The 12,026-nt window shown below is 36.7% G+C and overlaps 1 protein-coding gene across 7 annotated transcripts in view; it reads right to left on the bottom strand.

Moving 5' to 3' along the window:
• Positions 1 to 12,026, bottom strand: part of NFIB (nuclear factor I B) — a 177,630-nt gene that overhangs the window by 64,902 nt on the left and 100,702 nt on the right. For 6 of the 7 annotated variants that reach the window (XM_083884002.1, XM_083884001.1, XM_083884000.1 and 3 more), the window contains exons 4-5: positions 2,523 to 2,591; positions 326 to 446 (exon numbers count right to left, since the gene is read on the bottom strand). In XM_083884002.1, coding sequence (XP_083740128.1) covers positions 326 to 446; positions 2,523 to 2,591 — 190 coding nt within the window. Of the gene's footprint in view, positions 1 to 325; positions 447 to 2,522; positions 2,592 to 7,146; positions 7,757 to 12,026 lie in introns of those variants that run through there. The other variant, XM_083884003.1, reaches the window with a different exon arrangement.

The raw sequence follows: 12,026 nt of genomic DNA on the forward strand, positions 1-12,026 counted from the left end.
GTGCTAGACCTTCCTGTACTTCAGCAACGGTTGTGGGATGTGTAGCTGTCCTCTTCGGCAGATGATTTATTGGGCACTTCAAACCCTGAAGGAAGTTACCACCATCTTCAATACCACACAAGATGACAGGCAACAATGACACCATTTCAAATGACAAAATTTATAACTTAGAAATCTATACAGAGATTATGGTAACATAGAGAAGTAGCTAGCCTCACAAAATCAGAGGAAATTAACAAAGTAGTTGGTTGTTGACAGGATTTGTGAACTGTTTGTCCTACACTATTAAACATGGTTCACATTAGCACTTATTTCAAATTTTTACCTGCTTGGTGGAGAGGACAAGGACCTCTGCAGATTTACACCCGAATTCATATCATGGTAATATGGCTGGCTTGGAAGCTCTCCAATTGGGAAGTTCACTCCACTTCCTTGAGTTATGGGTGCTGAAAAACACATCATCATAACAAGTCAGAAATAATCTTCTATCTTTTCAGTTTATTTTTTAACACTGAGAACAATATCAAGATGTTACTACATGTATCTAATTTTCTGCCTCTTGTGGAAAACAAACACAGACAAGTTGTATCAATGATCCTATATCTAAAAATTGAATTATCTTCTCTAGTACTTACTCAGCAGTTACGCTGATGGAATACGTTTGTTTTATAAGAGAGAACATGGAATCACCAATATGAAAAAGATAATACAAATCTCAAGCACTATAATGAATGAAGCCAAGTTTATAAGGGCACCTAGTGTTACTTATTAAAGAACTGGATAAAATGGAAATAAGAAACTCAGAAAGACACTAATTTCTTTTCCTTAATGCTAACTCCTTTGTATTAATAATAGCCTTCTGTGTTGACAGCCTGGTTTTCTGCCTTCTTTTTATTTCACCCAGTGCCACAGGTTCTGCTTTGTGTATGTACACCTACACGCAAATACATACAGTCAGTGCTACCTTCACCTCCTTATAGGGTCTGTGTACCATACAGACTCTGGCAATTAAAAAAAAAATTATGTGTTACATATTGTGATGCATTTACCTTTGTTCCTTGTCTGTGCATTGTGCATTTTAACTACCTTTGGCACTTAAAAGAATAATTGCACGTTGTGTAATGCATTTGAACGTTTGTATTTTTCCCTGACAGTTTAAGTACAACTCTGCTGCGGCTTGAGGTTAAACAAATGCATGGTAAGAAATCCCACAGAAACCACATGCTTTAATGCTTATTATTAGAACTATATCATGTATAACAGCTGTATAATGCATAGTTTCATAGCATAATTACAATATTGTTTCTTTTTTAACCTGGACAGCCTTATACTTTAACCATCTGAAAACAAAAAGAAAGCTGAAATTCACACAGCCTTTTAAAACACCAAAACTGTATCTTCAGCAAGCACAAAAAAGGATGTGCCTTAGCATTGCAGGATTGCAATGCTTATTGTTTTGCTGAAGGATTTAACATAATTTTAGTCGTTGAATATTAATTTCTGACCACAGAAAATGAAATAACACATGCATCTAAAGCCTCAGAAAGGTAATTAAATTCCTCAAGCAGCCTGACCCTGCATGACTTAATAGCACCTGTGCAAAATATGGACAGACATTTTGGAACTTTGGAAGCTTCTTTGGCTTTATCCTTACCTCACCAGAAAAGTGATTTTTCTGGACCATTCAGCTTTAAAAATGCTAATATCAACACTGTGGACACTTCTAAGTATAACTTTCAACTATTCTTCTTTACTTCCTAATGAAGTCTTGAAAGAAATACTTTAATAGTATTGATAATAAAGGGACAAAAGAAAGAGTAAGGAAGCAATGCAAGATGAAAATGTGGGCAGGTTTTATGCCATACTATTATAACGATTGTTAGAAGCCAACAAAAGAGGTCTTATATTCTTTTTGCCTTTTCTTTCTGCAGTCAAAACCTCACCTGTACTTTTATACTTATTTTTTATGGGGGCATTTACACATTCATGCGTGTAATATCTCTGATGACTAAACAAGACAATGTAATGAGAAATTTAGTTACAGCCAATGCTAAAGAAACACAAATATTTCATACATTGTTGAACACCCTTTATATCCATTTTTATTTTTATATTGATTTTTATTTTAAGAGCTACAAATTAAAAATAAAAATAAAGAATAATCAGATCTTTTAGCAATATCCAAGGATGTGTAGGGCATCCTTAAAATATTGTAAGTCTAAAAATAGAAGGTTTTGCTACATATAGTAATTTTATTGAAACTTCAGACCACTAGGTGTGCAGAGGGAGATATAACAAATTGATTCCATCTTTAAATATCGAAGAGAAAGAAGAAGACCTCTTTGTTTTGTTACAAACATGTGCAAGATGGACTGTAATATTGTGGTCAAATATATCAAAATTGTGCATGGTTATAGGTATTTCTTATGCCTCTTACATCTTGTGGAGAAAAAAGTTCAAGGAAAAAGTTTCACTTGACTATAGCAGGCTTTGGAAATGATTAAACACAAATATTAACTTACTTCTTGACACCCTCACAAGTTCTGACACATTGAATACTCCAGATTTCACGAAACTATCCTCAAGGTACACTGAAAAAGACCACAGAACCATAGTCAGTATAATGAGAAGATTAATAAGTAACTATAGATTTATACACCAGCTAACAATGGTATTAACAGAGTCCCAGAACAATAATACACAGATCAAAGTACACTTGAAGCGGATCACTGGATCTAATGTGAGCTGAAATTCAGGCAAAGGTGCAAAAAAGGCTTAAGGATCTGTGATAGAGTAATTTTTTAAAAGTATATTAAAACTAACAAGCAATGTACTTAGTCCCTAGATATCCATCAAAAATGTGCCTGAAAGCTAGCTTCTTTTACTAGTATCTTGAAATTTTAAGTCAGTATTGAACTATGACTGGTATCAGCTGGATAAGCAATTTCCTCATAGAGCAATCCTGTCCTTACATATGTTTCTGCAAAAGAGATTTTTACTTAACTCTTACCTTGCTGATTGTGACTTTACACTACAACCTTCACTACCAAATCATCGTCTCTAAAACAGATGAGGGGTTTGCTATTATTTCCAGAAAAAACAGGAACTGAACAAAGCAGCTAAGCTATTCAGTGGGCTGTGCTTTACATAGACACTGAACTGTGTATCTAGAAACCTGCATTTAAGAAAACACATTGTTTTGGCCTGTATTTACTTATTCTCAGATAAATGTATTTTACATATTTTTCTGCTGTGAAATTCAAGCATAAATTGGAGTACTGCTGTGAAACAGTAACTGATAATCAAGATCACTTATCTCAGCAGCATAACGAGTAACCTTATGCAAAAGGAGGTAGGAAACCCATGTTTCTGTGGAAGCCTCACATCAATAATCACAGCAAAAGTTGTTTTAGTGAATTTGAGATTACATGGCATCATGGCCTTTTATAGGTAGTAATAACAATCATTTACAAACAAAAGTATTTAGGTCTGTACTTGGTGCACATTGCTGCTCTAACAGTCTTACTTTTTAATTTGTTTTCAAGTGAGACAGTGAACTAATTTCTTACTGTGGTTTTGCTAGTCTCTTTTCTGAATTAATACAGTTTTTTTTCTTTTGGAAATAAACTGTCAATTTTTCGTTCCCAATGTTTGAAGGAGTAAGCAACTAACAAAACAGTGATTTAGAAAACAGTGGTATGGTATTATTCTCTTTGGTTTTCTTTTGGAAATTTCAGCCTTTATCTTCAATTGATTTAGCCAAAACATGGCCACTATACTCAGAAAAGTGACTGTAAAAGAAATACACTTTACCTGAGATGTCTGTCCTTGGTATATCTGGAGAAACTTCTACTTATTTTCCAGAGTCAAAAAGAAGGCAGAGGCAAAATAGTGGTTTTCTCTGCTTATTAGTCCCACAGAGCTGCCTCATCCAGCACCTCTGGTATTATTTACCAGTGCCGGTATAAACAGTGCACCAGAGAGCATAACCTGAAAGAATAGGAACCCATCTGACCAGGCACATGTCCCAACATCCCTGTTACGCTGTCAAACCTCTAGGAGAGTGTCTTTCCCAGCTGAGAACCACCCCATGACCAAGCACAACAAGTGTACAGAGCACTGTAGGCCTGTGGGATCATTCTGAACTGTGTTCTGCCAATGCAGTCATCTTCTTATATCTCAGTAAACATCATTTCATACACTATCCCTGCAAGTATTTATTCCCACTAGTACCTCTGCAGGTCTCCCTCCCTTCTTAATTCACTTCCTTTTATATTTTTCTCTCTCTCTCATTTTCAACATATCCATTACTATCTCCTCTCTTACTATCCTTCACCTGGATATTGCTGGCCCCTCTGCAGAGTCTAAGAAATAAGAGATTTTTCTCTTTTATTTTCTGCATTCTCTTAAACTGTTTCTCCCTGGTTTGTTGGTTTTTTTTTTTTTTTTTTTTTTGTTTTTTTTTTTTTTTTTTTTTTTTTTTGTTTTTGTTTTTTTTTTTTTTTTGTGTGGATGAAAACATGCCATAGCTTCTGAAATATTTAATTCCTTAATTGACAGAACATGGTATAATTAAAAATGTGAACAGTAAATTTTTACTTTTCTTTCCCTCCTCAGTTATTGGTTTTTAATCTAAGATCAGACAAGCTGGATGAACACTAGTAAGTCCTCAAGAAATGGCAATTTTTCCCTTTTCTGTTTATTTCCTCCAGCAGGAGCAATCTAAAGTAATACATGGAGATTTCCAAAGAGAAAAGGGTTTCTTGATTTTAGTTGGCTCATAAATGAACTGTGGCATAAAGCCAATATATAACCATGCAGCCAGCTCTGAAGCTGGTAATGAGACATGATTGAACTTCTCTGCTGTTTATCCAAGCACAACTTTGAAGCACAACGTCTCTCATTCAAGCCAGACTAACTTCAGAGGAGCTTTAGCCAAGTGTAGATTAATCAAGCTATGGTTACAGTGAGAACAAGACCCAAGGCTCATATGAAAAGAAGAAAAAGTCTATGTTTGATTTTATATGTAAGAACACAGATGTGTACATTTGTGCATGCATACATGCCCAGACACATATGTTTCATCTTCAGTCTTCTCTAATAAATTCTTAAATTTTTCTCACTGTCAATATTGAGAATACACATTTTATATAACAAGCAATTTAGTGTTATTCTCCTTGTGATAATGAAATGGGAGCAGGGAAAGTATTTTGCCACCAAGCAGTACCACTATTTTTCATCCCCTCACAGAAGGATGTACTGTTGATTGATGGGACATGTCTTTCACCCAGGTTCCATCCTACCTCAGAATGAGCCAAAAATAATGACACCCAAAGATACATGCAAATGCTTTGTCTGGCATAAGGAAAGAAAGGGAGAGTGCAGCTATTGTCAATCTTGATCAACATGAAAAACAACTTGACTTTTTTGTCTATGTAATGTATAAACAATCTGTGTCATAGCACTGAGCAACTTCCTCCTGAGCTTTATGCTCCAACAGGGAAGGTGGACTCCAGTGCTGATGCTGGGTGCATGTTGAAGTCCAACACCAGGGAACTTCAAAAGTTTCACCCAGTTATGAAGATAATTTATGGTGGGTAAGTTATACAACTGTTACTCGGTTCCCAGCTCCACAAGAGGAAAATCCTCTGTTCCATTAAACTTCTGCAATTTGTTGTGGAAACATGCATTCTATGTAAGATAGAGGTTAAACAGTGAGACTGTATGCAGAAGATAAGCAGTACAGGACATTTTGTGTTTATGGCCTTTTACCTGGTGAACCTGATCACACAACTGAGTAAGAGTTAACATTCATATTCATATTATTATACTTCATGCAAGACAAAAATATGCAGTGTATATTAATATACTTCATACAATATAGGCCTTACTGGCTTTTTGGTTCCCTAATACACTGTTACAATAATATGTTAAAGAGTCTTAAATTTGCATTTTTGGTGTCTTCTGTTGATCTGCTCACTACAGACATTAATGCACTTGAAAAGTCTATTGTATTCCTCACCAAACATTCACTTTCTCTTTTGATGGTCACGATAACACTTTGCTGTTGTTATCATTCAAACCTAAGAAAAGCACTGAGGATTGTTATTTAATAAAACTCGTCCTGCCTGAGAGATGGTACTCTCTGAAATGCATATTTCTAATTGTCATTATTCTTGAAAGTCTGATTTCTACAAAAGGAGAATGTCTGACAAAACTGCTGGAGTGTGATGTTGTATAAAGAGTCAGTAACTTCCAAAACCCATTTATAAGAGGACCTGCTAAATTTTCTCCTAGTTTTTCTACACAGTGACTATAAAATATTTCTCTCATCACCTTTTTAAAGAAAACTCACTCATGAAAAATACATTTTCTGTACAATTCCACCATGGCCAGGCCAGGGGCATCAAGGATGAAAGAACAGGTTACATCAAGCAGCAGTTCTGATCAAGCTCCCGTATACAGTCAGTGAAGACAGAAACCTCCGACTGCTCTAAAAATCACTGCCCTAGTCCTTGCACCTCTCCCACTCTATTTCTGCACTATGACTTGTACTACACCCTGAAGAGATGAATTACAAATGTAGCTTTTAACTGTTCTAACCATGCAAAAAGTTAAAGCCGGGGGAGCGGGGAAACAGGGAAGGAAATAAAGTAGTTTCAACTGTCTGAAAAATAATTTCAGTCTGCCCAAACAATTACTCTAACAAGCTTGTTTTCATATTACTTAAATGCTTACCAGTAATGTTCAGCTTTGCAAAATTTTAACCAGTCTTTTTATGTCTTCTGATTTAATTGTACTTTTATGAATAGGATGCCTGTTTATGTTCTGCTGCATAGTGACCAGGGCTTAACCATAAAACTGTTTCCTGTTGCTATTATAACTGTAGTTTTCTCATTGATACACCTTGGCTTTGAGCAACTTATAAAAGAAAGGTAAGGATCCAACCAGTGCTGGAAACAATTTGTATTAATACACTTTTATTTCTAGATATTTAAAAAGAGGAGTTATACAATAGTAGATAGACTTATTAGCCATAAAACAAATACATACAACATCAGGAGCTACTGTGAGAAGAAAGGCTGAAAACTTTAACCTGGTTTATAGCAGACAGCAGTTCCTAAACTTTAAGTTATGCAGGGTAATGTTCTGGATTCTGCTAGGTACAACTTTGTACAGACACTATTTACAGTCAGAAGTGGTAGTGAAAAATTAGTCTCACACTGTTCATAAGTCAAAATATAGTCAGCAGACATGCAGTTTGTTTTCCTACTGCATGCATTCTGAAACCAGTGTCTGAAAAATAGTACAAGAAACAGGTTGCTACCACAATGTAACCTCTTAATGATAGATATGGGTGGATAATATTTGTCAAGTAGTGACAAAGAAGACTTCGGTGATGATATCATTGAAACAGTTGAACAGCTCTGCCTACAGAATGAGACTATTTTTGTTATCACACAACATTCTCCAGTCATGTATCACGCCCACAGGTTGGTTTGGGTTCTTTCTTCCTGAAAGTTGCAATAATGTTGTAACTGGGGCAGGAAACAAACTTGCAAAAAGACCCCCTGGCTCCATTGAACTTTTAGCATGATGAGTAACTAAAAAGCCAAATATGGCATCTTCAGAAACAGTCCTCAAAATAATAGCCAGAACAAGTCATCTGTGTTGCAGTAGTTTGAAGAAGTAAAACTCAGGTTTAATGAACTCTGAAATCCATTACTAGAATCCAAGAATTGAGTTGTCCTGAAACCTAGCAAGAAACAGAAAGGGTAAGTAACACATATGCGTATTGCTTTCTATTCCAGAGGGTCTTAGGTTATACTGAAACTACAGCCAAGATTTAAGAAAAAGTTGGGGCAACTTATTTTAAACAGATATAGGACTAGCCGGTACCAAAAGGGAATTTTCTGATGCCAAAGCCTGTTTCTGGAATCCTAACTGGTAACATAAGAGTTTTTGGTAAATTCGCTCTGCATACTTTGAAGTAAAAACCAGCGTATCCACCACTGAACACAAAAGCATCTGAATCAGCATGGGTAATGATCACAGGATCATTTATCCACACAGCAGGTTCATAAAGAAGGGAAGCCAATGCAAACAGTAATGCAAAAGTAGTCCTAAATGAGTAGACAGTAGTAATGACCCACACCAAATTCCAAACCATCCTGAAAGGCCAAAAACCTCTTTCTTTTGGAAAACAAGGCTGTACAACCTGTGCAATCTGTGAGTGCTGAGATACTACCTCTGAGCACTGACCCCAGCATGCCCCACCCCCTCCAGCTCAGTGCTGGGAAGATGATAAAGAAAAGTATAATCTCTCAATCACTGTCATTACTAATTCACAGAGCATTTGGGAAAGGAAGAACTTCACAGAAAATCAAGATCTCACCAAACCCAACCCTGTTTTACTTGAAGATCACTATCTGAGATAGCTCAGATGCAAGCACATGAGAAACAGAAGCATATCAGGATATCCACTCCCATGCTGAAAAAGAGGTGGGTATGTGTTTATTTAGATAACTTTGTGTTTGAATTCCCTATACTGCTACTTTGGCATCATTGCTCCACAAGAAAAGCTGCTTACAATGATGAAGCCAGGGAATATCTCTTTTATTCTGATTAATTATGGGGCTAATTCTCCACCCACAAGAGGGTAGCTTGCAATATAGGAAAATAATGAAAGCATCTGTGGTCTGAGACATTCAAAACTCAAAGACTTCTGTTTATTGCATTTTCAAAAGAGTGCAAAGGTTGAGACCATGTTCCTCTTCTGAGGTTATTTCTGAAACTGCACATTCTAAAACGTAAAACTGAAAAGCTTCTATCCAAAACAGAAGTATATAGGCAAGTTTCTTACATACTTCTAAGGGCTTGATCCAAAAACAATGTTCTCCCTATGGCTGCTAGACCATATGAAAGTGCAAGGAAAGCCTTTGGGGCACTACAGCTGCAAGACAGATTTGCATATTGAAAGATAGGTGAAATTTGTTGCAAGTTTTTGTCATCGCCTTCTTTAATTAAAGCCAACCAAACCAAACAAAAAAAATGAAACAAATCAAAACACACTTCCAAGTTGGTGATTTCACTCAGGTCTTCTTTGGAAGTGGTACCTAAAATTCTGGGGAAAATAGAAGAAGGAAAAAAATTCCAGGACAGGCTGGGCTGGGGTTTCAATTACCTATGCCTCATTCAGATTAAGGATTTTATCTCTAGGCAAATGCCCTGACAACAAATCATGGGTTATTGTGGACAAAAGAAGGGAACCAATGCAGAGTAATGAAAGGCAAAGAGGCAGAGACAGATTGTTCACCTCTTCATCTACAAGTGTTACCCCATATAAAAAAACCTAATATTCATGACCAGGCATGTTCAAATCTGAGTTCTCTGTGTCCTGACTGATTTGATAGAGTCACAAAAATTTACAAGAAAATATTTTTAAACCAGCTAAAATGGAACAAATTCCATCCAAAAAAATTCCAAACTAATAAAAAATCCAGTGTTTGCCACTTGCTAGGAAACTAAAGTTTAGTTTTTACTAAACTCTAGTAACCGCTGAACTCATCTGCTAGGATAAAAGAAAAAATCTGAACACACTCATCTTCCTTCACCGAAAAGGCTCATACATGTCTGTGTCAGGACAGCTAGGTCTCCTTTGCACTTTCTGAAAAGCTATCTTTTGTATTCCCCAATGCTGGACAAAAATGACTCCAAAATCTAGAAGACATACATACCAAAACTGAGCAGTTGCAAGCTGTATGGCAAATTGAGTCTCCTTACCATGCTATCCAGACAGAGTTTAACTCCATAGATATTGTTATTTCTTATCTCTATTTTAGTTGCTTAAAAAGGCTGTCTTTAAAGATTCATGCAACATAGCAACAACTGGACACAGTTGTGCTAACACTGGCACATAAATCAAGTCTGCCAAGCAGCAACCTCAAACCAATGGCAAATAGCAAGAATTCTTATTAATATCAAGTAGTTGTGGCCAGCAGGCAGAAAGGGAAAGAGAAATGAAGCAAAGCAAAATCCAGAAAATCCTTACCTAGAAGAACTGGCTAGTAAGAACTGTATCTCTTAAGATCATATTGTTATGGTCAGGGTCAATATCATTAGCTTAATTAAAGTTCTAGGTACTTTTGTCTTTTTACTCACCCTTGTAATTGTCTTATGCTTAATAGATTAATTTACTGAAAGATGACATCTTCTGTCTTTGTTACATATCCTGCCACACCACTGCACGTATTTCCAGATACACTTGTGAAGGCTTATTTTTTAGATTTTTCTAAACTGCATAAAAGACCTATGAGATTTGCAGGGGGCAACTAATAATGCAACGTTACACTGAAACTGCCATGCTAGGTTTTCTTTAACAGACTGCTCCAGCCATAGGTCAGAGCATTCTGAGCACAAAGTAAGAAACAAGACAGGCCTAAAGTACTTCGGTTGCATTCAGGTTTTGGTGGCTTGCTGCTGTTTGTTTTTTGTGTATGAGTATTTTCAAACTTCTAATCAGGTGTGCCTCTACCTGTTCAGACACCCTCACTAGGGCCTTTGTCATGTCCATTCTCTCTTTTAAGTAATGTAAACTTTTAATAATTAGGACTGTGCCAGGACAGTACAAATTTTTAGATACCAGGAACTTGAAGGCTGATGCAGACAATAATAGTGTTCAGATTTTTCTCATCTCTCAGTTCAATTCTGCTTATCTATCTGTCTGGAACTTATTTAACAGTAGCTGCAGAGAAGCAAAATTTACAGCCCAGCTCTCTGAAAAGCAAGCTTCAACCTTTATAACAATATGTTAATATAAATATATATTTTAAATTTTGTTCTATAAAATAAATAATTCAAAGTTATTTAAAAATAAAATTTAGAGGAGGATGCCCCTGGATTTAGCTACAAAAGCTACATACCACTTTCACCACAAGCTACACCACAGATCTTAATACTGCATTGGGCTATCAAAAAATTCAGTATATTTTTAGGAATCTATTGTAAAGATTTCCAACAAATGCTCTTAATATTCTTTTATTTGGCAAGTGATACTACTCTCTCTCCAACTTGTTGTTAGGACAGCAAATTATGAGACACCCTAAAGAATGCAACAGTCTCGCCAAACCTTTAAAAAACCCACTCTTAACACCAACAGCCTTGCCAGCTACCACTCAGTTTCCAGCATCCACTTCCCTGGCAGTATCTTTGTGAAGGTGGTGACATCCAAGGGCTAACAGCACACATCCCTTGCCAGCATACTGGCTCCTTGACATACAGGCACTGTATGAACAAAACACAATAGAAGAACAACCTTCCTGGCACTATCAGTCCACATACTCCTGGCCTCGGACTGAAAACAAACCTCATAGTGGATATCCTCCAGGGTTCTGACAGAAGTGACTGTCTGGCTCTAACAATAAGAATCGTGTGAAGTTTAGTAAGAATGAGATAGTAGTGCTTTTCCCAGAGAAACTGAACGGCATGCAATTCCTTGTCATTCTCCTGCACAACCCCAGAAGTATTCTGCTGTCCCAGAAACCACAGCACTTTCACCTTGCCAGCCTAACTTAAAAACAGTATTACACAGGGAACAAAGCTAGAAAATCAATAGATTTTCCAATAGATGATATTCAATTATCATGTCTCTGCTTAAATGAAGGGTTTCAAGGGAAGCAATGCCCAGCTCGTATTTTCCCTCCCCACTTGGCAGCAGACAAAGAGATAATACTGGCTGCAGTGACTCCAAATCATGAGAAAGTGATATGCTCATATTTTAAGCAGAAAGTTTCATTATGAAATCAACAACATATTTATCTGCTTTCTAAATCCTTCCATCTTCTGAGACAGTGGAGTTTGTCAAGCACTACACCTTGACCCACAGGTCTGCCCACAAGAAAGCCTATACAGCTTGTCTGCTGCCTCCCCAAGGCTCTGTTACTGGCAACAAGATTACTCCTTGCTGGAGTTAAGGCTGATGGGCTCGGGAAATTGGATTCATTATAGTGTGTGATGGTCACTAGTAA

This window comes from Zosterops lateralis (genome assembly GCF_965231275.1).
Source record: "Zosterops lateralis genome assembly, chromosome: Z".
Taxonomy (NCBI): domain Eukaryota; kingdom Metazoa; phylum Chordata; class Aves; order Passeriformes; family Zosteropidae; genus Zosterops; species Zosterops lateralis.